General features: G+C 56.4%; 9 protein-coding genes across 9 annotated transcripts; 3 read left to right on the top strand and 6 right to left on the bottom strand.

Annotated features, from left to right (window-relative positions):
- Positions 1-382: 382 nt before the first annotated feature.
- Positions 383-2,780, bottom strand: UV8b_02789 (uncharacterized protein; the record flags this gene model as incomplete). Its single annotated transcript, XM_043140287.1, has 3 exons — positions 383-553; positions 716-2,451; positions 2,555-2,780. The coding sequence occupies 3 exons, from the start codon at positions 2,778-2,780 to the stop codon at positions 383-385; spliced, it is 2,133 nt and encodes a 710-aa protein (XP_042996221.1).
- Positions 2,781-3,770: 990 nt separating this feature from the next.
- Positions 3,771-6,614, top strand: UV8b_02788 (uncharacterized protein; the record flags this gene model as incomplete). Its single annotated transcript, XM_043140286.1, has 4 exons — positions 3,771-3,831; positions 3,900-4,375; positions 4,476-5,556; positions 5,737-6,614. The coding sequence occupies 4 exons, from the start codon at positions 3,771-3,773 to the stop codon at positions 6,612-6,614; spliced, it is 2,496 nt and encodes an 831-aa protein (XP_042996220.1).
- A 796-nt stretch (positions 6,615-7,410) lies between these two features.
- Positions 7,411-9,881, bottom strand: UV8b_02787 (uncharacterized protein; the record flags this gene model as incomplete). The annotated part of the gene is made up of 5 exons (XM_043140285.1): positions 7,411-7,510; positions 7,702-8,900; positions 9,000-9,155; positions 9,245-9,528; positions 9,617-9,881. The coding sequence occupies 5 exons, from the start codon at positions 9,879-9,881 to the stop codon at positions 7,411-7,413; spliced, it is 2,004 nt and encodes a 667-aa protein (XP_042996219.1).
- Positions 9,882-11,161: 1,280 nt separating this feature from the next.
- Positions 11,162-12,755, top strand: UV8b_02786 (uncharacterized protein; the record flags this gene model as incomplete). The annotated part of the gene is made up of 2 exons (XM_043140284.1): positions 11,162-11,195; positions 11,332-12,755. 2 exons carry the CDS (start codon positions 11,162-11,164, stop codon positions 12,753-12,755), a joined length of 1,458 nt encoding a protein of 485 aa, XP_042996218.1.
- A 660-nt stretch (positions 12,756-13,415) lies between these two features.
- UV8b_02785 (uncharacterized protein) lies at positions 13,416-14,147 on the bottom strand (the record flags this gene model as incomplete). Its single annotated transcript, XM_043140283.1, has 1 exon — positions 13,416-14,147. One exon carries the CDS (start codon positions 14,145-14,147, stop codon positions 13,416-13,418), a length of 732 nt encoding a protein of 243 aa, XP_042996217.1.
- Positions 14,148-14,733: 586 nt separating this feature from the next.
- UV8b_02784 (uncharacterized protein) lies at positions 14,734-15,603 on the bottom strand (the record flags this gene model as incomplete). Its single annotated transcript, XM_043140282.1, has 1 exon — positions 14,734-15,603. One exon carries the CDS (start codon positions 15,601-15,603, stop codon positions 14,734-14,736), a length of 870 nt encoding a protein of 289 aa, XP_042996216.1.
- Positions 15,604-17,339: 1,736 nt separating this feature from the next.
- UV8b_02783 (uncharacterized protein) lies at positions 17,340-18,129 on the bottom strand (the record flags this gene model as incomplete). The annotated part of the gene is made up of 2 exons (XM_043140281.1): positions 17,340-17,510; positions 17,674-18,129. The coding sequence occupies 2 exons, from the start codon at positions 18,127-18,129 to the stop codon at positions 17,340-17,342; spliced, it is 627 nt and encodes a 208-aa protein (XP_042996215.1).
- Positions 18,130-21,420: 3,291 nt separating this feature from the next.
- Positions 21,421-25,699, top strand: UV8b_02782 (uncharacterized protein; the record flags this gene model as incomplete). Its single annotated transcript, XM_043140280.1, has 3 exons — positions 21,421-21,438; positions 21,599-23,325; positions 23,398-25,699. 3 exons carry the CDS (start codon positions 21,421-21,423, stop codon positions 25,697-25,699), a joined length of 4,047 nt encoding a protein of 1,348 aa, XP_042996214.1.
- Positions 25,700-26,657: 958 nt separating this feature from the next.
- On the bottom strand, positions 26,658-27,806 carry UV8b_02781 (uncharacterized protein; the record flags this gene model as incomplete). Its single annotated transcript, XM_043140279.1, has 1 exon — positions 26,658-27,806. One exon carries the CDS (start codon positions 27,804-27,806, stop codon positions 26,658-26,660), a length of 1,149 nt encoding a protein of 382 aa, XP_042996213.1.
- Between the last annotated feature and the right edge of the window lie 170 nt (positions 27,807-27,976).

Below are 27,976 nucleotides of genomic sequence, written 5' to 3'. Positions count from 1 at the left end.
CCAACGAGCTGGATCAATGCAAGGGCAAGTAGAGCGGCAAAGATGAGATGTAAGGGAAAGCGCGGGACGGCAGCTGCAATCACAAATAAAAAATGAAACGGGGAATACAACGTCAGCGACCGAGATGTAGAGAAAAGCACGAGGCGGCAGCAGCAGCAATCATCACAATGAAATGGGAATACAGCGTCAACGACCAGATGTAAAGAAAAACTCGGGCGGCAGCAGCAATCAAGTGGAATAGAACATGCCGCGTGGATAGCCAGTCTACGAAGGAGCCCCCCTCCCTTTTTTTTTTTTTTTTTTTTTTTTTTTTTTTTTTTGACAATTACCACGTCGCACGAATGGCATGCGACGACCCGAGCTCTGCTTCTGCCTCTTCCGTCTATTCGATTCTCTTCTTGCCCTCTTCGGCATTTAGATATCTCGCCGTGCTGAGTCCCCTCTCGTGCCGAGCAACGAGGCCGCCAATGACCGGGTCTTTACTCGCCTTGGAGTAGTGCTCGCTGTAGCCGTCTACCGCAAAGGGGCGGGGATTCAACCGCGGCCAGTTGACCTGAGGGTGTTAGAAGAAGAAGAAGAAGAAGAAGAAATCATGTCCAATGCAAAGGAGAGGGGGGGTGAAACAGACTGGACAAGATGCCAACACGGCAGAAATGGCCCAGTGTATGGAAGAGGAAAAAAAAAAAAAGAGGAAGACGGAGGGGGCAAAACATACGTAGAGCATGCCGTGGGTCCGGACAAAGACAAGACACCAGGCTGCGACTGCGCTCCAAAACAGGAGAAACAGACGCATGGGCAGAACCTTGGCATCCGGGGCGCGCTTGGTCACGAGACCCAAAAAGACGATGAAGACGCTAAAGGCCAGCAGGTACGGAATCGACTGGATGAGAATGGGTCGCTTGTCGACAAAGATGCGGCCCGTGCCGATGCTGGTGGCGCCAGGGTCGTACGCGCCAAGGAACAAGTCGTACGAGTCCTGCCGAGGCCCGTCGCGAAAGTTGTTGAGAAGGTAGCGCGTGATGCCGATGCGGCCGTCTTGGAGAGCCCCGACGTTGGTGCGCTTCCCCGTGCGGGTGACGTCCGTCTTCATGGCCCCCGTGCCCGAGTAGGCGCCGGAGACGACGTCGGCATTGTCGGCCCACATGTTTCGGAAGATGTACTCGAAGGCAGGGTCTTCGTCGCGGAACTGGGAGCCCCGCTGCATGAGGCCCAGGTCTTCAAAGATGCGGTTGAGCGTGTAGCGGGCAAAGATGCTCTGGACCACGTTTGTCCTGTCCAGGCAGTCCATGCAGTTGGTGCGCATGACGCTGGACTGGAGGCTCCGAGCGTCCATCTTGCCGTCCAGGCTGCCGGGCATGTCGACACCGCGGAAGTAGCCCTGGGCCGAGAGTTCCTCGTCGAGCTTGTCGGTCAAGGCGTAGGCCCTGTCCATCCTCATGCCCTTGGTCTCGGTGTGGTAGTCAAAGTAGACGTAGTGGAGCCGGTCGAATTGCTGGTTCCGGGAGCCGGGCTGGAGGGTGGTGAACTTTTCGTCCGTCAGGCGATCGCCTTCCCGGCGTTCCTTGGGCGACGAGGCCAGGGCGCGGAACATTTGCTCGTAAGACTCCTTGACTTTGCATTCTCGGCCCTTGGAGTTTACCAGGTTGATGAGGTAGTTGTCGCCGTAGATGCGGATCTGCTCGTCGAAGTGCTTCTGGGAGGCTGCGAGAGCCGACTCGGTGCTGCGCACCTGCAGCTTGGGCGTGTACTGCAGGGTGTTGATCTCTGCCCAGTAGGTGGGCACACTGCCCCGGGTCTGAACGTATGACATGATTTGCATCTCCTGACCTGGCCCGCCGCCGCCGAGCTTGCCACTCTGCATGTCGGTGCTGCCGGCATAGCCACCCAAGCCGGAGCTTCTGTCGTTGACAATGAGGACTTGCTCCGTCTCGTTGTAGTTGGCGACGTGGCCTTGTTCATCGACGCCGCGAGTGAAGAATCTCGTGCCCACACGGTATCGAGATCGACGAGAGATGAGGACGAGGGTGACGGGAGTGTTCTTGAACGTGGTCGGCTTGATCTCGAGCATGCCGAAGATGCACGGCAGGATGTAAGGATCGATAGCCGTCTGTCTCCCTGGCTGGCTCCTGGAGCCGCGGTTACGAAAGTCTATCAGGTCCGACTGAAGGTGCTTGTTGAAGAAGAACCGATCGTCGGCCCGCATCCACAGCGGGCTGGAATTGTCGGCTTGCGACTGGCGTTGGAACGAGTTGGTCAAGTCAATCGAGTATGAAAAGTACATGGGGCTGCGTTGGAGAAAGCTGCTGAGGAGGCCGATAAAGGTATCCTCGTCGGGGTCGTGGATCTGACGCTCGCGCATGGGAAGGACTTGGGCAGAGACGAGCTTGTACACCATGTGGCCCTTGAGGCGGCCAACCGGTAGGGTTTTGTTGATGATGATGACATACCTGTCTGTGTGAAAATCAACCGCATTAGCGTTGCCGCGGCAGAAGGCACTCGGGAAGCCAAGAGAATGACGGAACGCATGGGGAGCATGGCGGGAGCCTATACATACCGAGTCGCAGCTGAATCATGCCCAGGATGCCGGCAATGCTGGAAACGCGGGTAGCCCTCTTGGCAGCGTGCGGATTCGCATCACCCAGACGGATGTCGCCTGTGGGACGATCAATGACCAATGCGAGGGCATCTGGGGATGAAGGCGAGGTAAACGTGTAGGCGTCATTGGTGACTCTGAGGTTGACGTCCCGGAAGGGGAACTTGTTGGTCGCAACGGGGAGCATGGCGACGTCTGCGAAGAAGTTTACGAGAGCTCCAGGGCTCTCAACCAGGTGTTGGGGATTGGGGGGGGGGGCAATAGCAGAATTATGGCACGATGCCTAGATGCCGAGGAAGGAAACGACAGGACGACGCACAGTCTGTTGGCACGGAAAGCATGGAAAGCAAGGAAAGCAAAGAAAGCAGACAGCCGCCTGCAGCGCCGAGTCTTTGTTGGGACTGATGTTGGTTGATACCAGACATATAATAACAGGGAAATGAGAATGAGGTAAGCGTCCACGTGTCAATTAACCAGACGCTTGCTCGTTGAGCAATGTCTGTCTGTCTGTCTGTCTGTCTGTCTTGTCTGGTGGGCTCTCAGGGTAGTTCAGGGCCTGCACTCGGTGCTGCACGGGGCACATGCACGCTGATTTACACCGAGCACAGGCTGCCACGCTGGTGGAATTGAGCCTACCCGGTCCGGTCCGGTCCGGTCTGGCCTGGCCTGGCCTGGTCTGGTCTGGTCTGGTCTGGTCTGGTACTGTCAATAAGCTGCATGTGTCAATGCAAGGAAAGGTGCACCTGGCCAACGGAGCCTCATTCAATGTCCTGGTTTATTTCTTTTCACCGTCTTGTTCCATTTCGGGCAAAGAGGGTATGTAGGTAATGCGTGCATCGCCAAATGCTCAAATTCTCAAAAGCGTAAATGCCTAAATGTGTCAAGACATCGGATATTTAGCTATCCCGATGTATTGGTCTCCATCTGGTGCACTCCCTACATACTACTGCCTGCAGTACAATGACCACCCGCGTCGGCGCCAAATTGCCACGGGTTCGTTTTCGCTTACATAACACACAATGCAAGCTACTCCGTACACGCAACGCAGTCAAAGCTGCATTGAGCATCTTAACTGCGTCGCGCATCAGGCAGGATTCAACAAATCGCTCTCCATAGCCCATTGGCGGCAACCAGGCCTTCCCAGCGTTCTGCAAAGTTCCCGGTGGCGATTAAAGGCATGGCAGACTACGACAGACGCCAGTCAGGCGGCCCCAATTATCGCAAAAGAAGATTCAGAGGTCGGTCCCTGGGTTCCTCGCACCGTTTCTGGACCAACGAACAACCCTAATGAACAAACATTGCGCAGATGACGATGACCATTACGATCGGCGCCAACAGCGCCGGCGCACCGACTCGGCCCCGGTGCCTGTTCGCTTGCGTCGGCAGCTTCTTGGCCTTGCCGACTCGCCATTGCGAGGCTGGGCAGAGGAAGTGACGTCCATTGCGCGCATGGTCACGGACAACCACGACGACGCCAATTTGCGCGACACGTTTGTCAATCTGACGTTGCAAATGGTTGTGGAGCAGCCGCTCAAGACACCCTTTGTCGCCGCCGTGCTGCTGGTCGTCAACGCGCTGAAACCAGAACTGCTGGACGTGGTGCTGGCTCGAGTGGCTGCCCAGACGGAAGAGAACGTTGCAAAGGGTCTGTGGCGCGAGGTGAAGCTGCTCCTGAGGCTCTTGGCCTGCCTTCAGGGCTGCCTGGAAGGCGATGGCGTCTTTCCCTTGCTGGAGGACTTGTTTACGAGAGCCGCCGACTTGCAGACGGCCAGTTCTGAAGATGTAGGTTTGCTGCGACGCCGGCTCGCGCATTTGATTGGCAAGAGGCCGTGATGCTGTTGTTTGCGGTGCGCGTGCGTATCAAGTTAACCGACGTGCATAGGTCATCGGAACGGAAATCGTCAAAATAATTCTCCTAACCATCCCCTATGCCATGGCCGCGGCTCCGGGTCAGTTCACACGGCAGGCAGCAGACCTCATGGAGAGGACGGACGTGATTGCGTCTGAGCCACACGCTCTCCAGGCCATGGTCGACCCCTACCAGCCCGAGGGCACAGATGAGAGCCCGGCGGCATCGCTGAACTTGTGCATGCTGCTCCAGAAGCAGCTGCAGACGGAAGCCTCCCAGGGCTGGGAGCTGGCCTGCATCCCCCGACCCTTGTCAACGCCGCTGGAAGACATGGAGCTCCGGGACAAGCTCGCCAGCGCGCTCAAACATGCCATCCCGGCCATTGCCATCCCGCCGACCGCTGTCGCCGGGCCGCGTCTGCTGTTCCCGGAGATCCATTTCTCTGTCTACAGCGGCCAAGACGTCGAGTCCGTGCCCCCGCACACCAGCGTCGCCGCCTCTCTCATCCGCGACGCGCTGGCCGACACCATCAACAGCCTCGACTTCAACAGAAACGTCACTGCCAGGTTCCTGATGGACATTGACTCGTACTTTGCCGACGGCACCTTTGTGAAGCGGGCCACGCCTTTCGACGAGTTGCGGAACCTCGGCCCCGGGAAATCGACGTGGAAGCCCGAGGACGTGGCGGTAGACGCCGTCTTCTCGCAGCTGTTCCAGCTACCAAAGCCCGAGCACAAGGTCGTCTACTACCACTCGGTGCTGACGGAGGCTTGCAAACTGGCCCCGGCTGCCATCGCCCCCAGCCTGGGCAGAGCGATCCGGTTCCTATACCGCAACACGCCGCAAATGGATCTCGAGCTCAGCTACCGCTTCCTCGACTGGTTCTCGCACCACCTGAGCAACTTTGGCTTCACGTGGAAGTGGGCCGAATGGGTTGAAGACACCGATCTTCCCGATCTCCACCCGTGCAAGTGGTTCCTGCTGGGCGCGCTGGACAAGGAGATTCGACTGAGTTTTGCTCAGAGGATTCAAAAGACGCTGCCGGAGCCGTATCATAAGCTCATCAGTTCCGAGAAAGAAAAGGATGTCCCCGACTACAAGTACGGCCGTTCTGGTAAGTTTTTGACCCAAAACCACGTGCCGTACCATGGAGCATGGTGGGCTCTCGTTTTTTCTGCTTCCCCCCCCCCCCCTTTTTTTTTTTTAACTATTTTTTGATATCTTGTTTTGTTTTTCCGTCCATGTGGCAAACCTCGCCCTACCAACGCGTGCTAATTCCCCCCCCCCCCCGCAGATGCTCCCTTCTCCAAAGAGGGACAGGAGATTGCCGCTCTGTTGAAGCGCAAGGCCACCGACGAGGAGCTGCAGCCCGCTATGGACAGCATCGCGGCGCAGGCCGCGGCGCAGGGGCTGGATCCCGTCGTTGCCAGCACAGACGTCTTCATGACGGCTGTCTGCTGGGTCGGATCCAAGTCGCTCAGCCACGTGCTGGCTTGCATCGACCGAACCAAGGGCCGACTCGTCGACGTCGGCACCACCAACCCGACCGCGCGGTCGCAAATCATCTCGTCCGTCATGGACTACTGGAGCGCCCACCCCGGCATCGCGCTCTCCATTGTCGAAAAGCTGCTCAACTACTCCATCCTCACGCCCCTGTCCATCGTGGACTGGACGCTCACCGCCAGCACGCCGCACAACGGCTGCCGCGGCGGCGAGGTCCTCGGCCAGTCCCACATGTACGAGCTGGTGTGCAACACGGTCGCCAAGGTGAGCGGCCGCGTGCGCCACCTCCTCACGTCGCCCGACGCGGATCAGGAAACCCGCGACAGTGAGACGGCCTCGATGCGGGATCTGTTCCGCGCCGTCCACGAGGCCCTCGCGGGCTGGGCGGCGGCCGGCCGGCAGGACGAGCCGATGGAGGACGGAGGCGGAGACGGCTCGCCAGAGCGCGAGGCCCTTCTTCGGAGGTGGGCTCAGCGATGGCTACGCGTCTTCCAGAGGCTGGCGGCCATTGAAGAGACGTTTGTGGCAGAGGCCAAGAATCATCGGTGGACGGAAAAGGTCGGCGACGAGGCAGGAATCACCAAGCCCGCAGACATGAACGCGGACATGAACGCGGACATGAACGCGGACGCGGATGCGGTGGAGCCTGACTCGAACGCGCAAGAGTAAGGAGAGTTTTCCCCCAGTTGTCCCACAAGGAAAAAAAAGGAACCTCGCGGGCCAGTGGGAGGGCAAAACCGAAGAAGCATCCGTGGTTACGGACCAATGTACCATCATGCATGTATTGGGAGTAGGACGATAACGGGGAAAAGAGGATTTTTATCTAGACCAGTTTCCGCGCTTGCCTGCCTCCCTTTTGATCCATGCCGCCCGTCTCTCGTCGTGTGCTTGTTTGCAGAGGGTGCAGAACATGGGCCTCGTCACCCTTTCGGTATGCAAAGCAGGCAGGGGCAGGGTGGACGTTGCCGCTGCGGAAACCCGTGCCGTGGAAGCCTGTGCCGCGGCCAGAGCCATGCGTCGGTCTGATGACAATCTGCGAGGGGTCACTTGAGCGTCGCACTACGACTTGGACGCAACGACGGGACGCCGCCATGATAATGGGTGTTTGATCTACCAAAAACCCTCCGGCACTAATCGTCCGCGAACATGAACAAGATCCTATCCGCCCGAAGCCGTGGGGGAGCAGAGACGTAATTCCAAATGCATACGGCCCAAGGGGCCGCCGCCACGCCGGGCAGGCATATCCAGCTGCTCGCAATGCTTTCCTTGCGCCGCGTTGCTCCTCACCCGTCTTTCATTAACACAAAAAAGAGAAGAAAACGAGAGCGAAGACGGAAACGGAAACAAAAGAGCAAGGGATCAGATTTCGAGATTTCTAGAGACACAGAGAGACTCGTTAAACGCATGGTGTATCCCTAAAATGACCCCGTCATCGCAAGGCTTTGCAAAGTTTCGTCGCTCATCGTCACACTATCAATTTCCTCTTGATCGGCTGAACCTCGTGGTGCGTCTGGCTGGGGAGGGAGCTCTTCCGACGCATCTGCTTGATTTTTTCGAGTAAATGACTGTGAACGCGTTAGACTGTTTTCCATCATCTGACACGGCATGTGGTTTTTTTTTTTTTTTCTTTTTTTTCCTTTTGTGCCTCTGCCTCGGCAGCTGCGCACCTCGCTCATAAAGGTATCGGGGAAACAGGGGACGGCCATCATCCAACATCAAGAGGAGCAAGAGCGGGGGAAGGTAGAAGTAGGCATACTGGATGGGTAGGTGGCCGCGCGAGCCTTCCGTCACTGCCAGGTTGACTCGGGCCAGCTGCTGCTCGTGGTCTCGGAAGTGCTGGCGGATACGGGCCTGGCACTCGTCCTCGTCTCCGCCGCGCACAATGTAGTCGCATCCTTCTTGGTCGCATGTCCACGTATCGTGCGGGCCGCGAGGCGACGTCTCGGGTAATCTCTCTGCTCTAATCACGAGCTTGATGGGTTCGATATTGCACTGGGAGCCTGGGTGCTTGCCTCCGGTCTTTTCGCCGGCTTCGTCCTCTCCCGGGGAACCGAGCTCTGGTCCGTCTTCGGCGTCCACGTCCCCGTCCGCGTCCATGTTGTTGAAGGAGTCGTCTTCGCCATGGTTTCGTGGTCGCTTGTTCCCGGGAGAGTCCGATATTGCATAATCGCTCTCGAGTTCGTCGTGCAGCCGCCGTTTCTTGGTAGCGCGGCTGATGGGTCGCAAGCTGGATTTGCCCGGCGTACGGGTGGGTCGTTTGCCCATCGGTTTCGGGACGTCCGTTGCCGAAGAGCCTCCGTCACGAGGTGCCGGCGTGGACGGGACCTGCGCCGACGCTTTCCGGGGCTGCGATTTGCGGTTCGTGAAAATGACGGGAAAGTCCCTTGCCTTGTAGGCAATGGGGATGAAATCCTCCTCGGCCATGCTCTGCAGTTCGCCAAAGAGGCTGTGTCGCTTGGCCTCCTTGCGTCCTTTGTACATGTGCAGGAAGGCCCTCGAGTAGTAATGCAACCACTCCCGTGCAGGCTGCTTGTATGAGCCAGGCTCCCCCGTTCTGTAGTTGGGCATCGAGTAGTTGAAATAGAGGTATCCGAGTGCTCCCGAAAGCGTCAGACCTCTCTTAGTCTGTCCTAATGCGCGAAAGCAGTCCTCGAATGTAGCAAAAGCGGCATGGAAGGGAGAGTTGGGGAGGTTATCCTTTTCAGTCCACTCATAATGCGGCACGATGTGGTGCCGGCCGTCAGCCGACAGCGGAGTGCGAAGCGAAGCAGAAATCGTTTGCTTATCGGTACCGTGTGCGAGGGACGTGATCTTTGGTTTTGCGTTGCGTTGCGGCTTGGTGACGCCGACAATATCCGACTTGACTCTTCGTGGCAGGCGGCCGGCCACCCCCGTGGGCACATATGGCTGTCTCCGTATTCTCTCCAGCGCCTCGTTCATTTGCCTCTCCATCACCTAGGTGCGGCTTCCGGTTACCAAAAAAAAAATAAAAATAAAAATAAAAATAAAATAAAAATAATCTGGGGGCATGAGATTTGGATGGAAAGGACGTACAACAGGATCGCCCGTGATCCACTTGTGAAAGGCGGTCGAGGACCAAACGATGGGGTCGTCGTTGTGCGAAAACTTGTCCTGAAAGAAGTCGACATGCTCACGCGCCCTCGCGATGACCTCTTCAATGGTTGAGCCATCCCCAATCCGTGAAGCATACTGTGCTCGGGTTGGGGCAGATTAGTTAGTTGGCTGGGGATTCAGGGCGATTTGTCAGGTTGAAGCTACACCTGTTTCGTGGGACGGACCTTGTGGAAGACATGAAGTAGCTCATCCATCGGAGTATAGTTCTTGCACTTCTTCGGTTTCCTCGGAGGGTCTTGGTTGTAGATGTCCAGGATATTGTAGAACAAGGTGGTCGCCTCGCACATCTTGTTGTACATTGGCTGATACTCTGGGCAGGGGTCAAGCTCGTACCAGCCGCCCTGTCCAGACACCCAAATCAGCGGCCGGCCATCGGGCGATTCACCGATCGAGTATAAAGCGGATTTCCGAATCTCCACTGGTGCTGATGACCGGACGCGCATGATCACTAAGGACGTTTGTCAGTTCGGTACCGCCTCGATGAACGATGCGACAGACAGGTTGAGACTAGGGACTGGGGGTGAAGGGGAACCAACAGTAACTCTTTTGGCTTGGGTCGTCAATGACTAGATGACCACGAATGATGAACGGGCCTCTGACGCCAGTGAGAAGGGCATTTTCAATATTCTTGCCGTCCTTGTCGAGCACTATGGCATTCTGCAACTCGAAAATGGGCCAGTCATCCGAGGGCAACTCCTTGTTGACGGAGCGTATGACTGAGCTTTCTTGACGCCAGCGCGTTTCGGAATCATCGACGGTTTCCACGCTCGATGTGGACGCTCGACGCCTGCTTGCAGACATTTTGACAGCTTATCGAGAGCGAAGGAGCAAGAACATGGAGGAGTCGGGCCCGTACTATGCTGAGAGGCGATGGGGTAGGCGATGGGGGTGGATATGTTGAACGAAAGCGGCGGGGTCGGCGAAGTTGTAGGGCGTCAACGCGACGGAATGACGACAACGCGACGTTTGCGCCTGCGGATATGGCGAGGGTTGATGTAAAGTTTTATGGAGTCTGGTCAGTTCGAGTTCGCCACATACATACATACATGTGCAGTAGTGGAAGTGGAGGGAGGCGCTAGAGGCGCTGGAGGCGCTGGAGGCGCTGGAGGGGCAGTGGTCTGGTGGCAGTGGTCGTGCCGTCGTGCAGCCGTCCACCTGGTGGGCATTAGCGTGCAGCTGTCGGCGGGTGCTCGACAGTTGATGGCGATGCGATGGCTGGGCTTTAGGCGCTGTTGGGACGGGGGAGCAACCAGACTGCAGGCGCCTGGCCAGAGCACCAGACCGACCTGCTCCGTGCTCCGTACTCCGTACAGGGCTATCACAACCTACATGTACCTACCAAATAAAGTCACACATTGTGCGGCGTCCCACTTTCGGTGCAACAGGTGGGTTAGGTGCTGTACGGTACATAGGTACCTGGTACTTGGGACCTACTCAGCGCTAGCCTACCTCTAGGTACGGACGTACATAGTAATCAGGCAGGAGGTAGGAGGTACCTACGTCTTACCTAACTTGGGCCTCGAAACCAAAAGCGAGCGTCCATGTCAATGTCAGGACATGAGCTTCACCAAGCCAGACCGAAACATATGTTGCTTCGCTTCGTGGCAGACTCTGCCACGAGCGATCCGGCACATGTGAACCAGGCCCGACTACGGACGTACATTCTTTGCGTCCTTGAACACCCCGGTGGTTGCTGCCCCTTGAGACTGCCCCTGTCAAGGGCTAATCGATCGCGCGGTTGGCTGTTCTCAGCCTGTGGCGCTTCTCCAAGCCTCTTTTTTTTTTTTTTTTTTGGACATACTTTTTTTTTTCCACTTTTTTTTTCTTTTTTTTTTGGGGGCCCGCCTGCGCGAAACGTTTTTCAATAGAGGATTTTTGTCTTGCCAACCAGCATCTGGGCTTCGCCCTGTTGTCTCCGGCGGTACGGAAGCAGGCAGCCACCATCTCTCCAGTGGCGGAATCAGGAGGAGATTGTAAAATTCGAACTCGTCAATTCCTTTGGCCCGATTGCGCCTGAGTGCTGCTTGTTCCACGTCCCCCCTGTGGCTCGCATGCGACGAGCAGGAACCAAGGTCCTGAAGATGGCATCGGACGTCATCCGGGATGGCGTTTTCGGTACGTTTTTTTTTTTTTTTTTTTTTTTTTTTTGCCCAAGCTTGCGAGTTGCCCTCGGAGGTCTTGCAAGGGCAATTTTACCACGGAATGCCAAGTTGTCGAGAAAAAGCTTTGGGGCTAATTGCGTCTCTGACAGCCATCAACAAGCCCTGTGGCCAGAGCTCAGCCCAGGTAATTCGAGAGTGTCAACAAGCTTTCAACCCTTCGAATTTCTTCCGACCAATGCTCGAAGCCGAACGCGCACGGCGGCAGAAGGAGGGGCTCGATCGACGGAGAGCCCAGAAAAGGGCGGCTCAGGTCAAGATTGGACACGGCGGGACTCTGGACCCCCTTGCCACCGGCGTTCTCATCTTGGGCATAGGCACCGGAACGAAGCTGCTGTCGCAGTTTCTCGATTGCACAAAGACTTACGAAACGGCGGTGGTTTTCGGAGTCAGTACCGACACTTATGACCGAGTAGGCCGCGTTTTGGCCAGGAAAGGCTATGATCACATCACAAGAGCTCTGGTCGAGAAAGAGCTGGACAGCTTCCGTGGCAAACAAACGCAGATTCCTCCCTTGTACTCGGCTCTCAAGATGGACGGAAAGCCGCTCTACGAGTATGCTCGAGAGGGCAAACCCATCCCCAGAGAAATCCAAGGCAGACAGGTGGAAGCTCTGGAAGTGGAGCTACTGGAGTGGTATGAGCCTGGCAAACACAATCATCGCTGGCCCACCGAAGAGGCTGAAGCAGCGGAGAGAAATCTGGCGGAACAGGTTTGGCGGGTCAAGAAGCAGCAAGAGACGGGCAAGAAATTGACCCCCGAGGAAAAGGAACAGGACGACCAGGCGATAGCAGCGCATGAGACGTTCAAGAAGCGGTTCGAGGAGAGGCAAGACGAGCTGATCAGGGACGCCCCCCTCAAGAAGCCATGGCACGCCAAGGAGAGCAAAGCAATGATGTCGGGCGGCCTCGGCGCCATGCCTCAGCCCGTATACTCGAACAAGGGATCGAACCTGGTTCCTCCCACCCCCGACGCAAACACCCCGCCACCGTGGAGCGACGAAGGCCCGCCAGCCTGCAAGATTCGACTCACCGTGTCGTCGGGTTATTACGTTCGAAGCTTTTGCCACGACCTGGGTGCCAGGCTTGGATCGGCAGCCATCATGGCAGAACTGTGCCGTGTTCGCCAAAGCGACTTCACCGTCGGGGGACCCAACACGATGGAGTACGAGGATCTTGCCAAGGGCGAAGAGGTTTGGGGGCCCAAGGTGGCCGACATGCTGGCCCGCTGGAACGGGGAGCCAGAGAGCAGCTGGCCAGGCTCCAAAAGCTCCATGAGCAAGAGTGCAGGCAAGCCTCTGTTTATGACGAGCAATGGGCAGCAGAGGAGCGCAATGCCCGGCGCCGAATCCGCATCGTCGCCTAGCAGAGAAAAGAGGCGGCGGTCACCATCAAGCGAGGCGACCGACCCTCCTAGAAAGGCAGCCAAAAAGCCTTTTGCCGGAGGGGGCAAAAGAACGCTAGACGCCACTGGCAAGTCGGAGGACGAAAAGTCCTGGAACGGGATTGAAGACTAGAAAGAGCCAGGAATGCCAAATAAAGCCGCACACAAGAATAAGACTACATTAGAACTGCGCAACATTTGTTGGGAATTAGCATGGGGTTGGAGGGAGGCGCGTATGACGGCGTTTTCGACTTTTTTTTTCTCCCTTTTATTCTTTTTTTTTTTCCTTTTTTCTTTTGGGGCGGAGGGAATTTCTTCTTGACAAATCGATTGCCTCAACGGTCTTGTGCAATGGTTTGTTGCTGGTGACACGGTACGGCGAGGGACTTGTGATAGCCGTAGAGACTGGGCGAGAAGAAGAAGGATTCACAGAGATGAATCCCTACTAGGAAGTCGGCAATTTCGCTAGCATACCGTCTCCTGTTTTTTTTTTTCCAAATTGACTGACTGAAAGTCGGGAATGACAAATTCCAGCCAAACGGCTTTGCCGGAAGCTTTTGATGGGGTTTCAAATTGCCAGTATGTATGTTGTCCTTGGATGCAATGTGCCCTCCTCATGCCCTCATGCCCCCATGATTCCCTCCGTGCAATGTGCGAGTCTCGGCATTCTGTCGTGCAAAATGTCGGACAAGTAGCCCACGAAACAAGGCGGCACCCCCAAAAAAAAAGAAGAAAGAAAGAAGAAACGGAAAACGGAAAACCCCCCTTGTCCAATCCCCAGGGAGGGGGAGCGTCACTCGTCGAGCATCCTCCTCACCTTTTCGATCCTCTCCAGGGCGCCCTCCAACCGTTCCAGCCTCCTCCTCTTCTCCTTGTCTCTCTTCTCCAGCTCGTCGACCCTCTCTTCCAGCTTGGCCCTGGCACGCCTCTCGTCGGCCACCATCTCGTTGGCCTGCTCGAACAAGCTCGCGCTCAGCTCCTCGACCTCCTTGCTGGTGGAAGTCAGCCTTCCCTCGGCCTCCTGGCGCAGCGTCTTCTCCCTGGTCAGCGCCTCTATCAGGTCCTCGGCGGACGGGGTCGGCGAGGCGGCCGGCGAGGCGAGAGCATGGAGGTTCGGGAGCGGGAGGGAGTTTTGGCGGTGAACGTCGACGCGCAGGGCGGGGGTCGGCTTGCGCGCGTAGAGGAAGGACGAGAGGCGCGACGTGCGCTGCAGGAGAGACGTCGTCGTCGTCGTCGTCGTCGTGGGGGACGGCGGCGCCGGTTCCGCTTGCGCGGGCGTGGAGGGCGGCTGGGAGCGCGGGGCGCGCAGCTGGGCCTCGCAGTCGGCCCAGCGGGAGACGACGGCCTGGGCTGCCTTGTTGGTGAGCTGGGCGACTTGGGCCTCGAGCTCGGCGATGCGGGCCTGGGCGCGGGTCAGGTCGTGGGGGCGGGAGGAGCCGCAGCGCGGACAGGCCGCATCGGGGCTGGCGGGGGGTGGGAAAGCCGGGCTGGCGATGCGGGCTGGCGAGGTGGTGAGGACGGCCATGGATGGTCGCTGAGGTCTCCGTCTTTGGCGCGAGGCGAGGGCGTCGGCAGCTTCGAGGCCTCGATTACATTGATGGTAGCGTGTGAAGTTTGAACCTCGAAAGAGAGGCGTTTTTTGTAGGGCAGCATTTGACGGGGGGACCAGGGCCCCCGACCAGCCGACCAGGGGTGGGTGGGCGTGTGGGTTGAGCAGGAGACAAGGGTGTCTGTTTCAGTCAAGAGTTGGGGCGTGATGGTGATGGGATGGATCGCGGAATCGTTCTGGTTGGAAGGCCTCATGTGATGATGGAGCGGGGTTTTTTTTTTCGCGGTGCAAGGCGCGGCGGCGCAACGCGGCAACGCGGCAACGCGGCAACCCGAGACGCGACGCGACGCGCTGCCCTGTTTCTCGTTTGCGGGCTTGCTTTCCTTCCGAGTTGCAGCCCCCCAGCCGAGAAACGAGCCAAGGATCAAAAGGCATCAATCATGGCGGCTGGGTTGAGGGGGATGATGGGATGGCGTGGCAGATGCCTCACCGCGCCAAGTCACGGGCCAAAGATGCAATTCAAACGGTCTCAATGCCTGCCCAAAAGGGCTCTGTGCTAGATTCAACGTCCACGTCCGTGGCTCCGACCAGTACTATGCCTCCTCCTGTGGCCATGACCGTGACCGTGACGGCTGGTCCGCTCTTGACATCCCTCCGGAGACTGGTGCTTCTTCTCCTCGGCCTTTTCCATGGCCACCTCGACGCCCCTCTTCATCACCTTGTGCCTCAAGCCGTCAGGGTGTCTTGTCCCCAGGAAGCCGTCGACAAGCGCCGCTCCCAGCGTGGCAACAGCCACCTTGGCGCCCTTGGCGCCCTTCCATTGCCCCGGGTCGCCGCGGCTGTCCAGCGCGGCAGACAGCCCCGTGGACAGGGCCGTGACGGCGCACGTCTGCACGAGCGGGTTCTGCCACCATGGAGGAGAGTCCGGGTCCCGCTGGGCGCCCGCCGACATGGACTTGGTTCGCGAGGAGCCGCCGCGGCGGGATGGTGCTCGTCTGGGGGGGCAGCTGGGCGGACCGCGGCTACGTGCGTCTCGCCAGCTCTCGCTTGCCCTCGAGCGGCTTTGCGGAGGGGAGGAGGGGAAGCGCGCGTATGACCGGCCACGAGGCGGCAGAGGCTCGTGGTCGTGGTCGCGGTCGCGGTCGCGATCGTAGTCGTAGTCGTAGTCGTAGTCGTAGTCGTAGGGGGCAATGTCTCTGGCGTCCCGGTACCGCTGGCGTCCCCGATCCGGCTCGTCCAGGGGACGGTCGGGGTGTTCCAAGGGCGGGCTCTCCCGCCGGTAGCCATCCACTTGTCCGTAGGGATGGGCAGGTGGCAAGCCAGGCGGATGGACATATTCATCATGATGGCCAGAATACGCTTCACTCGGGTGGGCCCTGTGGACGTAGAGCGGAGACGGAGGCCCACTATGACGTCGGTGTCGAGATGGCATCGGGTCCTTTTTTATTTCTCCCTTTTTTTTTTTTTTTTTTTTTTTTTACTTTTTTTCTTCCCCTTTGCTCTCCACGTGATTTTTCTCCTGGCCTTCTTTCTTCGGACTGGCTGGCTGGCGACTTTGTAAGCGATGCCACGGATGACGAAGTATTGAATCAGCGGGCCTGGTATAGAGTGATGAATGCCGGACAACGCGGGTGGGAGGGGAGACCACCGAGAAGCCGTGCGGGCGTTTTATCATATCTTGGGGGCGCAAAGCTCATGGGCCGGCTGCAGAGCCAGCCCGGGACGCAGAGGCTGAAAAGTAGGTCAAGCGACGGACGGGCCGGGCTGCTCACCCAGGCGGCGATGCGTGCCACGACGGCGCGGTGACGATAGTGGCATGACGCATCCGTCCGTGCAAGCTTGCCCTGGCACCAAGCGCCAACATCCAGTCTCAACCTCCCCGTTCTTTGTGCTCTTCTGCTGCTTCTTGGACTTGTCCTTTCCGCCTTCCCCTGCCGTTGGGCTTTGGCCCTGGCTCACTTTTCGTCCCGCCGTGCGCGTCAAAACCAAAACCGGCATCCATGCACTGCACGAGTGCGGAGCACCAAGTACCGAGAGACCAGCTGGCTACGTCATTGCTTAGATCTTGCCGTCTGCCAGGAAACAGCCTCCCCCCAACCAGCTCTCCTCTCATTGGATCACCAGGGCCTGAGCGTACCAGGTAGGGTAGGCACCTAACATTGGTACCTGAGGCTCCTAAGGCACCTACTAGCTCCCTCATGTTCTTGGCGCTGCAATAGCGCCTGGCTGCTAATGGCGCCCGTTGGGCATTCACCGGAGCTGACCAGACCGTTTTACCCTTCATTCCTGCACTACGTAGTCCGTAGTCAGAATGCTCCGGGTTGCTCAGGCCCTGTCTCGCCAGAGATGCTGGATGACGCGCCGACGTGCCGGATACGCATCGATTTCCACGCAGACGACGGACGCCTCATGTCCGCTCACGGACCGGCCCAGGGGACAGGGGTGGGAAGACAGGGTGCACACGCCCGCGCCGCTCCACGTCGTCGTCACGCAGAAACATGCGCGGCCAAGGTTCATGGCAGCAAATGAACATTTCAGATGCCGACATGGGCACGATCGGCGCATCCCGATCGATCGATACTGGGGAGTCGGAGTCGGGGAAACGGAGTAGCTGAGCCGTGGAGCGTCGCCCGAGGCCGCATCCGTTCACGTCATGTGTCTTCCAACAGGTCGGATGAATGCGAGATTCGATTCCATCATCCAAGGCCTCATGTGCATGGTCCTGTGCCAGCCGGCACCTTTTCTGCCTGCCCAGAACCCAGAACATCTCTAGTGCGCTCGCTGTCTATGGGCGATCCGATCCGTTCCTCCACCAGGCCAGCACCTCATGTCTAAGAGTCTGGCCCAGAAACACTGCGCTAGACGCAGGCATCGTCCCTCCCCTGTAACCGTCTGGTGCCATTGCGTTGTTCGAAAGGGTAACCCCCGCCGACATGTTTTTGGCTTGCCCAGCAACGGGTCCAGTGCTATCACATTGCATTGACAGCTGTTTATTCGCGCTTTTCTTTCTGCATCGCCGCCCCCCCGCAGCGGTTTCTAGTGTCTGGTTGCACGGCCCATACGAACTTGTCCCGGGTTGACTCTCGTAAAGTTGGGCGGTTCAAAAATATCCAACCTTTGCGACCCAAGCGTCATCGAGATGCCCAAAGGAGAATCGGCAGAGGGGCCTCAAGTCGGCTTTGCAACCTTTCGAGACTCGCTCATCCCCGTCTCAGGGTCCTTGTACTCCTTCCAGCTCACTGGGACCATGTCGTTGCCTGCCTCGCTGGTGGCCATGATCACCCCAAGTTCGTTCGCAGCAGTGGATAGATAGTAGTTTGCCTGGTCACCCAAAGAAATCTGCCCAGGCGCACGCACACGAATACACGAGTCAGTCGAGCCCATTTCCAAGCCAAACGCAAAAGGGGAAAAGACAAGCGGGCAAAAGGAGGGGGAGCAGGAAAAGGGGAAAAAAAAAAAAAGGAAAAGCCGCGTGGACAAAACGTAGCGGGCCATTTCTTACGACTTGCGCCTTGACGATATCCCCAGGCTTGAACGACTCGTGCATCTTGACCTTGTCCTTTTCCGTGGCACGCACGTCCTGCACGCGGATGACGCCCTGCCATTCCGTCTGAAGCACCGTCTCGCCAACCTGTTGAATGACCACAATGGCCTGCTTGGGCATCAGGCGCACCACGCGCGCGAGCACGACGTTGTTTACGTCGGGCAGGATCTCGCGCTTGCGGCCGTGGCGGGCGACAGATATCGTGGCGAGCTCCTCGGGGACAGGGGCCGTGATCTTGTTCAGCCGCTTCGCCGGGCCGGGAGCCCTTGCTGGCGCCGTCACCGTCACTCGGCCCAGGAGGGAGGAGACGACGTTGCCTTGGTAGACGTGGGTGCCGGAGCCGGGCACGTACTTTGAGGCTGGGCCAAGCGTTTGGCCAGGCACAGCTACAGGCGGGACTTGGTCAACGGCCATGGAGTGCAGCTGCAGCGCACAAGCGATCTGAATCCTTGGTTGGAGAGAGTGTGCGGGAACTGCCAATTTGGCAAGTTACAAACGATGCGCCGATGCGGCAAAGTGGCATGGTTTTTGCAAAGAAATTCGGAAAGGATTTTGGAAACCACGGGCAATCAATTAGCGATCAGCGGTTTTTTTTTTTGGACGGGGGGGGGGGGCAGTGGCAGGCAGTGCCCTATTGGCTGTCTGGTGTACTAGGTGCTGGTGCTAATTAAATCCACCAATGGCGGAGCAACCATCACCCCCTTATTGGCTCATTCCCATCCTTCACACGCTCCAGATCTCAGGAATCCAGTCAGCTGTCAGCTACTTGGGAATAGCCTCGTCTTCAAGAACACAAGGTCGGACGCTGCGTCTTTCCGGCTTTCCATTCTTCGTCCACCTGGTAGATGCTGAATGCAGGTTGCACCGCCGCCTTTTCAGCCAGGTACCTGGCCAGACAATTCCGCTTCGTCAAAGATGCTCTCGGCATTGTTTATGTTTAGCTACCATGCGCATGCACATGGCTTCATTTGCCTACCTATGCTGGAGAGGGAACAGCATTGAGCAATAAATGGCGCAAAGGTTCCATGTTCAGAATCGTACCAAGCTTGGACAACATCACAAGCCGGACCCCTTCCATTCCGTGGTGGAAACTCGATGCTCCTTTTCGAGGCCTTGCAGTTGCAAAGCTGATCAACAAGGCGATAAAGCAGCACCAGCCGCAGCCGGGCTGCTAGAGAGGACCCGAGATTCGAGAGTGCTCTTTTAGGGACACCAGACGGCTACAAGACCCTTGGTCGCATCATGCAACGGGTGAGCATACGATGTATGATGGTCCGATTCGTGCCGCACATCCATGCATGTCTGTTTCCATGCCTGCTTTTCACGCGCGCATCAAAACCATGTCAGCTTGCCTTTTTACTACATACATGCATGACTGACGCATAAAAGGGATGCGCTTGTTGTTTTCCGGGAGAAAAAAGGACCGGCTCTTGGAGAGAAGCTGGTGATGAACGGCAAACACCGTGTCCCTCCACGGTTAACGGAATCTTGGACTTTCATGCAAAGCCATCGTTCCGTATCGTAGCTAGACCTAGAGACTTGAACGAGAGCGGCGTTGTAGCCCATCCTACCACCTAAAGGCGGCTGACCTGGAGGAATTTTGTGGATGACAGGGGGTTCATGGGGTGTTTGCTTGGAGCAAGATAATGCCGTCCGGACGACAAGGCTTGCAAACGAGAGTTGCTGAAAAGATAATATCATTCCAACCAGACGTCGCGATTGAGATGCATGCTACAGTCTCGCTCATTGGCAAACGCCGGGCTCGGTGGTTGTCGGTTGCAGCAAGGAGTGTGAGAGAAAGTACATATGAATGGATTGATCATCGATGACGCAACAAATACAACGCTCGCCCTCACGCATGTAACGGCCCTGGCACACCAACCCAGCCACTAGCTCTCTCGAGTCCTACTTCCCTCCGTGCATGCTAGATTTTACGGTTTATGTCTGTCGACCAATGACCGCACTGGATTGTCGCCGATGGCATGAGACCAAGGCAAGTTAGCCCTCGCTTTCCTACCGGATGTGACCTCGAGCTGACTCGTTAGCAGGCGGTGGCAAGATGATCTGGGGAGGCAACTTTGTGTTGGTTGACGGGTGGGCGCAGGTACAATACCCCAAGACATGTCCGTTGTGCACGGAAACTAGCTGCCGCACTCGAACCGGTGACTTAGAGAGAGGCCTTGGACACAAACGGCCGGACTTAAGAAGCTCGCTGTTTTGTAAATCCACGAGACTTACGTGGCAACGTTGACCATAGATTCCAGTCAGAAACGAGGAGACTAACATTGGCCCGGTTCATGTATCCTGATGTGCATTAGCGCGATTCATGTGTTGTGATTTGCATTAGCGTGGTTCATGCATGTATCGTGACCTGGACGCTGGTGAATCATGACATTCAACAGAGCCCGTCTTGTAGCGACGGGGCAATCTGGGCCATGTGCTTTGTGGGGATGTGAAACCAGGTGACGAAGTAATTTCGACACAGCACAGAATACAGAATGCGTATTCCAGGCATTCCAGGGCCATCTCGCAGCTGGTCCGGACTCCGAGACATGGGTTTGAAGCATTCTTGTTAGCATCAGAACCGGAACACGGTGAAGGGTTCGGGAACTGAGGGACGAGGTTCCATCTGCCCGCCGAGTCGCCGACCCTGCCACCTTGGCTTGCCTTGCCACCTTGGTGCCAGATACGGAGTAGTGTGTCGCGGAATCCCTAAAGGTGGCTCGTTCGTATCGCGATGCTTGGTACGGGCCTGTTCTTTCGTATCCCATCAATTGCGGACTTTCCTTTCCATCCGGCTTGTCAACCCGACCGATTCAATCATCACTCCTTATTGAGTCAACTTTTAATTTCATAGACACCAGGCTTCAACTTAACCTTGGGACTGAGCATCGACCGGACCGTTTCGAAAAGCAACGGGGACAAAATACTTTCCAACTTCCCGGTTTCATTGCTCTGCCTGCTTGCTGTCAAGAGGAGAGCCATGTCAGCTTAGCGTCTTGCACTGTCGCCGAAAGGAAGGAGCAGTCGAACCGTCCTAGTAGCTCTACCTTCCCATTGTCGGTAAATCTCCTTTAGTTTGGTGAACCGTCTCGACATCGTCAAGCCCGAGACTGACTGGTTTCCTGTTTATCATCCCAGCTTTTTTTTTTGTTTATGTACATCTCAACGCCTGGCTTTTGCTGAAGGAAAAGCAGCAAGATCCGCTTATGCATTCCCTGCCTGTTTTGTGCAGTTTTTTCCGGTATCACTTGGAGGCAGGCATCTCCCTGGCTTGTTTGCCTTCTTTTCTTTGCCCTTTTTGACCGGCACCCTGAATTTGCTGATCCGCCAGGAAGCAAAGAGCTCAAGGCCCCAGACGTTGTGGCCTCTGCGATGCAGCCCGTCAGCGAGGAGCGCCATGATCCACCCTCAGAGCAAGACGGCATCGGCCAGAATATCCGAGGAAACTGCGTCAAGGCAGAAGGTCTAGAAGAAGCAGAAGGAGAAGAAGCTCTCAGGAACCGACTTGATGCATCTAGAAGCTATGCAACGGATGCCAGTGCTATGACTGGTCCCCCCTCAGCGGTGCAGCCAGCAATAGCGAAACCATGGTGCAGGAGAATCAACCCCTTGCGCTGGGGGGCAATTCCCCCGGTACCGAAAGAGCGGATCGTATCCCGAGAATATAAAGCTGGGTTCTTCAGTAAATTGACGTTTCAGTGGATGTCTCCGCTTATGGCGGTAAGTGGGTACAACTCTTGCCAACCTTTGCATTCGCGCCGTCACTGGAAATGTGTGTCTCTTACCGACCCCGGCCGATTGTTGAGATGCTGATTGGTACTCCCTGGTTCAGAATCAATAAATTTCCTGTGGATCACGCGCTAATTCGCCGATATTGCAGACCGGTTACAAACGCCCCCTGGAACGGGGTGACATATGGGATGTGAACCCAGATCGAGCCGTTGAGCCGCTGACTTTAAAACTTAAAGAGTCCTTTCAAAGGCGCGTCAAAAACGGCGAAAAGAAACCTCTCCTATGGGCTCTCGTCGAAACGTTTCGAATCGAAATCTGGCTTGGTGGATCTTGCGCCTTATTTACTTCGATAATACAGGTCGTCAACCCCTTTACTCTTCGTTATCTCATTCGATTCGCTACCGACGCCTATGTCGCCAGTGTGAACAATGAACCTGCACCACCCATCAAAAATGGCGTCGGTCTCGCTATTGGGATTGCAGCAATGCAAGTCTTGCAGGCCTTGGGTACTAGCCAGTTTTTTTTCCGAGGCATGATGATTGGAGGTCAGAGCAGAGCTGTCTTGATGGGGCTCATCTACGAGAAGGCCATGGTCATCTCTGGCCGGGCAAGGGCCGGCACAACTAAAGCATCCGTGTCGCTTGAAACGGACGACAAAGAAAAAGAGGGGGCATCCAAAGATGAATCTACTGCCCAAGAAAAGCCTGTCAAGGTTAACAAGAGCGGCAACAAGTCGAAAAGGGGGAAACCAGAAGACGACGGAATCGGTTGGGCCAACGGCCGTATCGTCAATCTCATGAGCGTCGACACTTACCGTATTGACCAGGCCGCGGGCATGTTCCATGTGATTTGGACCTCGCCCATTGTCTGCCTCATCACGTTGGCCCTGCTTCTTGTCAACTTGACCTACAGTGCATTGGCAGGTTTTGCTCTTCTCGTCATTGGAGTTCCAGCGTTAACAAAGGCTATCCAATCTCTGTTTCGTCGCCGCAAGGCGATCAACATCATTACAGATCAGCGTGTCTCTCTAGCACAGGAAATTCTTCAGTCCGTCCGCTTCGTCAAGTTTTTTGGGTGGGAAAAAGCCTTCATCGCACGCTTGAGCGAGTTGCGGGCCAAGGAAATCCACTCAATCCAAGTTTTACTCTCTATTCGAAACGCCATCAATGCAGTCAGCATGACGTTGCCGATCTTTGCGTCAATGCTTTCCTTCATCGTTTACTCCGTCACAAGCCATGGCTTGGCCCCGGCCGAGGTGTTCTCATCTCTGGCTCTTTTCAATGGCTTGCGCCTCCCACTCAATTTCCTCCCAATCGTCTTGGGCCAGGTAACGGATGCTTGGTCCTCCATGAAACGAATTGAAAACTTTCTGCTGCAGGAGGAGCAGGAGGAGCCCGCTATTTACAGAGAAGAAGGTGAACATGCGGTTGAGATGATTGACGCTCAATTCACCTGGGAGAAAACTGCTGCACAAGATGCCGATAAGGGCGCACTCGCTGGCCCTGGCAAGCACAAGAAGCCCGCCAAGGGCGCCGTCCAGTCCAAGCCCACAAAATCACAGGATGCAAGCCGCGATTCAGGCGAGGATTCGGCGAGCACGTTGGTCGATGAGCCTGAGCCATTCAAGCTGCAGGGTCTCAATTTCCAAGTTGGACGGAACGAGTTGGTCGCTGTGATTGGAACCGTGGGAAGTGGGAAGAGCTCTCTACTTGCCGCTTTGGCTGGCGACATGCGAAAGACGAGTGGTTACGTGATATTTGGCGCCTCTCGAGCCTTCTGCCCCCAGTATGCCTGGATTCAGAATGCGACATTTCAAAATAACATCACGTTTGGGAAAGCCATGGATCGTGACTGGTACCGAGAAGTAATCAGAGCGTAAGTCTCTTTTTTTTTTTTTCTTGCCGAAGCTTGGAAAATTTGTTAGCTGAAATTCCCACGTCATCACAGTTGTGCTCTGCAAGCCGATCTGGACATGCTACCAAACGGAGATCAAACCGAAATTGGCGAGAGAGGCATTACAGTATCCGGGGGTCAGAAACAGCGTCTCAACATTGCTCGCGCCATCTATTTCGATGCCGACATTGTTCTCATGGACGATCCTCTTAGCGCCGTGGATGCGCATGTTGGCAGACGCATTTTCGATAATGCCATTCTAGGTCTTTTGAAGGAAAAGTGTCGCATCCTGGCAACCCATCAATTGTGGGTTCTCAATCGATGCGACAGGATTATCTGGATGGACGCTGGCAAGATCCAGGCCATTGACACGTTTGATAAGCTTATGCGGGACCACGAGGGGTTTCGAACTCTCATGGAAACAACGGCAGTCGAGAAGAAGCAGGAGGAACTTGAAGTCGTCGCCCCAGCGGGTCTCGCCGATGAACGTAAGAAGCGCAAAGCAAACAAAAAGGGGGCTGCCTTGATGCAACAGGAGGAGATGGCCCAAGCCAGTGTGCCTTGGTCTGTGTATGGAGCATATGTCCGCGCATCGGGCTCGATACTGAACGCTCCATTGGTTGTTATCCTCCAGATCGTCTTGCAAGGCGCCAACATTGCCACTAATCTCTGGCTGTCCTGGTGGGTATCGGACAAGTTCGGGTTTTCCACCGCCCAGTACATTGGCACCTATGTCGCCCTGGGCGTTGTCCAGGCTCTCTTCACGTTCATGTTCTCGGTCTATCTGTCCATGCTTGGTACAAGGTCCAGCAAGGTCATGTTGCGAGACGCAGTTCAGAGGGTGCTGCGAGCGCCCATGTCCTTTTTCGACACCACTCCGCTTGGTCGCATCACCAACCGCTTCTCTCGCGACGTCGACGTCATGGACAACAACCTGACAGATGCCATCAGGATGTACTCGTTCACAATTTCAATGGTGATGGCTGTTTTCGTTCTCATTATCGTATACTTCCACTGGTTTGTCGTCACCCTTGTTCCGCTGTACACCCTGTTTGTTCTTTCCGCGTCGTACTATAGGGCGTCTGCCCGCGAGGTTAAGCGATTTGAATCTGTCATGCGATCCAATGTCTTTGCCAAGTTTGGTGAAGGCCTCAGCGGAGTGGCGTGCATCAAAGCCTACGGTCTCCAAACCAGGTTCATCAAGGAGCTGCGCGAGTCAATCGATGAGATGGACAGCGCGTACTTCCTCACGTTCTCGAATCAGCGATGGCTCTCCGTTCGGCTGGACATGGTGGGCGTTGCTCTGACGTTTACGGTAGCCATTCTGGTGGTAACTTCTCGTTTCAGCGTCAACCCATCGATTGGTGGCCTCGTCCTAAGCTATATCTTATCCATTGGGCAACTGATGCAGTTCTCTATCCGCCAGCTGGCGGAAGTCGAAAATGGCATGAATGCGGTCGAACGTCTGCAGTACTACGGGACGGAACTGGAAGAGGAAGCACCGCTGCATACAGTAAACGTCCGCGAGAGTTGGCCCGAAAAGGGAGAGATTATTTTCGACGACATCCGTATGCGTTACCGCGAGAACCTGCCTCTGGTTCTGCAAGGGCTGTCGATGCATATTCGAGGGGGAGAGCGCGTCGGCATCGTCGGCCGTACAGGCGCTGGCAAGAGCTCAGTCATGAGCGCCTTATTCCGGCTGGTGGAAATATCCGGTGGTGCCATCCACATTGACGGAATCAACATCTCAACCATCGGCCTCTACGACTTGCGTTCTCGTCTCGCTATAATCCCGCAGGATCCTACGCTGTTCCGCGGCACAGTTCGAAGCAATCTCGACCCGTTTGACGAGCACGACGATCTGAAAATGTGGTCTGCCCTTCGTCAAGCCGACCTTGTTCCTGATGATGCCTCATTCAATGACGGCACGGGCGATCCATCTCGCATCAACCTGGATAGCGTCGTTGAGGAGGATGGTCTCAACTTTTCCCTGGGTCAACGACAGCTCATGGCGTTGGCACGTGCTCTTGTTCGTGGGTCACAGATTATTGTATGCGACGAGGCCACCTCTTCGGTCGATCTCGAGACTGATGACAAGGTCCAGCGCACCATGGCCAGCGCATTCAGAGGCAAAACACTGCTTTGCATAGCCCATCGTCTTCGGACCATCATCGGTTACGACCGCATCTGTGTCATGGACGCTGGCCTCATTGCCGAGCTGGACACACCTCTTGCGTTGTGGCAGAGAGGCGGCATCTTTAGGAGCATGTGCGACCGCAGTGGTATTCGGCAGGAAGATATTCAAGGAGCCAAGGAAGGCCTCGTCTCTGTGGATGCCGGCAGTGGGGAGCGTTGAGCAATTAATTTCCAAAAAAAAAAAAAAAAAAAAAAAAAAAAAGGAAGTATTGTATTGTATTCAGCACATCAAGGCAATTTTGGGCGAACGAGGACATTTTCGGTCACAAGCAAGAGGCGGAAAAGGAGTTGGGGGGGCGCAAACATCAAGGTCCATAAAAAAACATGCACGTGGCTGATAATGTAATTGGATAGAATTTGGGGTTACATGCACTGGGGTGCAACCTCACGGTGGGTGGAATGGGCAGCATCTTCTGACGTTTGGTGCGCGGCGCGGCGCACATTCTGCTTATCCGTTTCGCGTTCCGGACTTGGTGGTTTAGAGACGCTTTTGTATATATTGTTTCGGTAGAGATGCCAGACGTTGCACTTCCAGTGGGGGCATGAACTAAACTAAACTAAACCATATAATGACGAAAAACCCTCGGCAACTTGCATCGTGATGCGCGCCGCGGACTCGATGGAGCCAAAAGACGACCAGGGATTCTGGGCGGCCGCCTCATCGGCCGTACATGCAAGAAGCTTGCTTGCCAAGGCACATTCACTGATTGCATTGTTTGCTGGCTTGGTCAGCGCTCCTCTGAATCATATGCCAACGTCGTTGCAACGTCCCAGCCAGTAACCTCAGCACGCTAGTTTGGTGAAGGGTGTTGTGATCCAATGGCTTCTCCAGAGTCGAGAATCAGTAGCAGCAGCGGCTGCGGTGTGTGCCTACTTTCCCATGAAAAGAGGTCAACGGGGAAAATCAGTTCCCTCGCATGAAAAAAAAAAAAAAAAAAAAAAAAAAAAAAACTGATCCAACGCCAAAAGTGGGTAGGGACCCCTGAGGCTTCATCCAACTGTTGCAAATGTCGAAAAAAACGCCTTTCTACTGAATCCAAGAAAAAAAACGCCAGAAGCAGATTAGCCCCGTAGATGACGCACCAGCACACCACGCCAACGTCTTCCGCGGTAGCCTTTCAGAAGCGATTGTCCGGGCTGCCGGTTCTACGAGAACCAGAGGAGGGGGGCATCTGCGGTGGCGGGAACGCGGAGGGATCGTCCATCAAGAGGTCATCCAGGTACGCGCTCGGGGCACGCTGGCCGGGAATCAGGTTGACGTTCAAGGAACTGGAGCTCAGGTCACGGCGGGCGCCGCCTTGGGGTGATTCGGGTGGCGTAATGTCCATTGTGTTGCGGGAGACGTTGGCGTAGTGGCCGCGAGAGTCGGGTCGAAGGTTGGACAGGCTGATGGAGTTGGCAAGGTTGTGCCCTCCTCCTCCTGGTGAGCTGTTGCCAGCAGCGTAGAAGCCCGAGGGCAGGTACGAGGATCCGCGGTTGGAGGAAGCTCCCGCTCCAGCAGTCGGGGAGAAGAACAGGTTGGAGTGGCTTGGTGCAGCCGAGGGGGTCGGGCCGCGTTGCGTTCTGCGCACTCCGCGGCCTGCAGGGGCAGCTGACGACGCAGCACCTCCTGCTCCTCCTACTCCTCCTACTCCTCCTCCTCCTCCTCCTGCTGCTGCCGCACCGGCCGGCGATGGTGACGCACGATCAGTGTACTTGTAGAAGGGGGCGGGAGGAGCGGGGAAGCTGGTCTTGTTGTCGCTGCTGTGCTGGGCCATGGCAGCGCGTGCGACGGATCGGTGAAGCATCAGGCTGACGATGCTGCGCCAGAGCAGAACGGCCAGACCCAGGGCTCCGAGGATGGAACCGACGGCGATGAAGACGGTGCCATCGGGCAGGTTGGACTGCTGCATGAACGGCGCATTGTTTGTGGGCGGCACGCTCGCAGGAGGATAGGACGGAATCACACCAGGGCCGGTGAGGGTGGGAAACCCGGTCAACTGGAGGCCCGAGGTGGCTTGGGGGCCGCCGGTGATGGTTGGTGCTCCAGCGGGAGCCGAGGGAGCTGAGGATACGACAGAGCCGGTGTTGCTGATGGAGGCCACGACTGACGAGGACGGCGGATTTGAGGATTGATCCTTTGGAGTCGTCGAGCTGGCGGCTGGCGTCGGCGAGGCGCTCGACTGCTGCTGGCTGGAAGGAGAACTATTCTGTGCAATGGCCGCGGATGCCAAAGCAAGGGCGGAGAGCAGGGCCAAGGGCCCCGGGAGGTATTCCGAAGGCTTCATCGCGAGCGTGGCGATTCGAAAACGACACAAGGAAGGCTGATTGATGAAGACGGAAAGAAAAGGACAAAATCCGGGCCAAGGGGAGTCGAGCGTCGCAGTCTAGTCGTCGCTTCGGGCCGGGGGAAAAAAAAAAGTGCGGATTAAAAGGGAAACGACGGTTTTAAATAAAT

The sequence above is a fragment of the Ustilaginoidea virens genome, chromosome 2, assembly GCF_000687475.1.
Source record: "Ustilaginoidea virens chromosome 2, complete sequence".
In the NCBI taxonomy this organism is placed as follows: domain Eukaryota; kingdom Fungi; phylum Ascomycota; class Sordariomycetes; order Hypocreales; family Clavicipitaceae; genus Ustilaginoidea; species Ustilaginoidea virens.
Note: the sequence above shows the minus strand (reverse complement) of the source record. Positions and strands in the feature narration are given on the sequence as shown.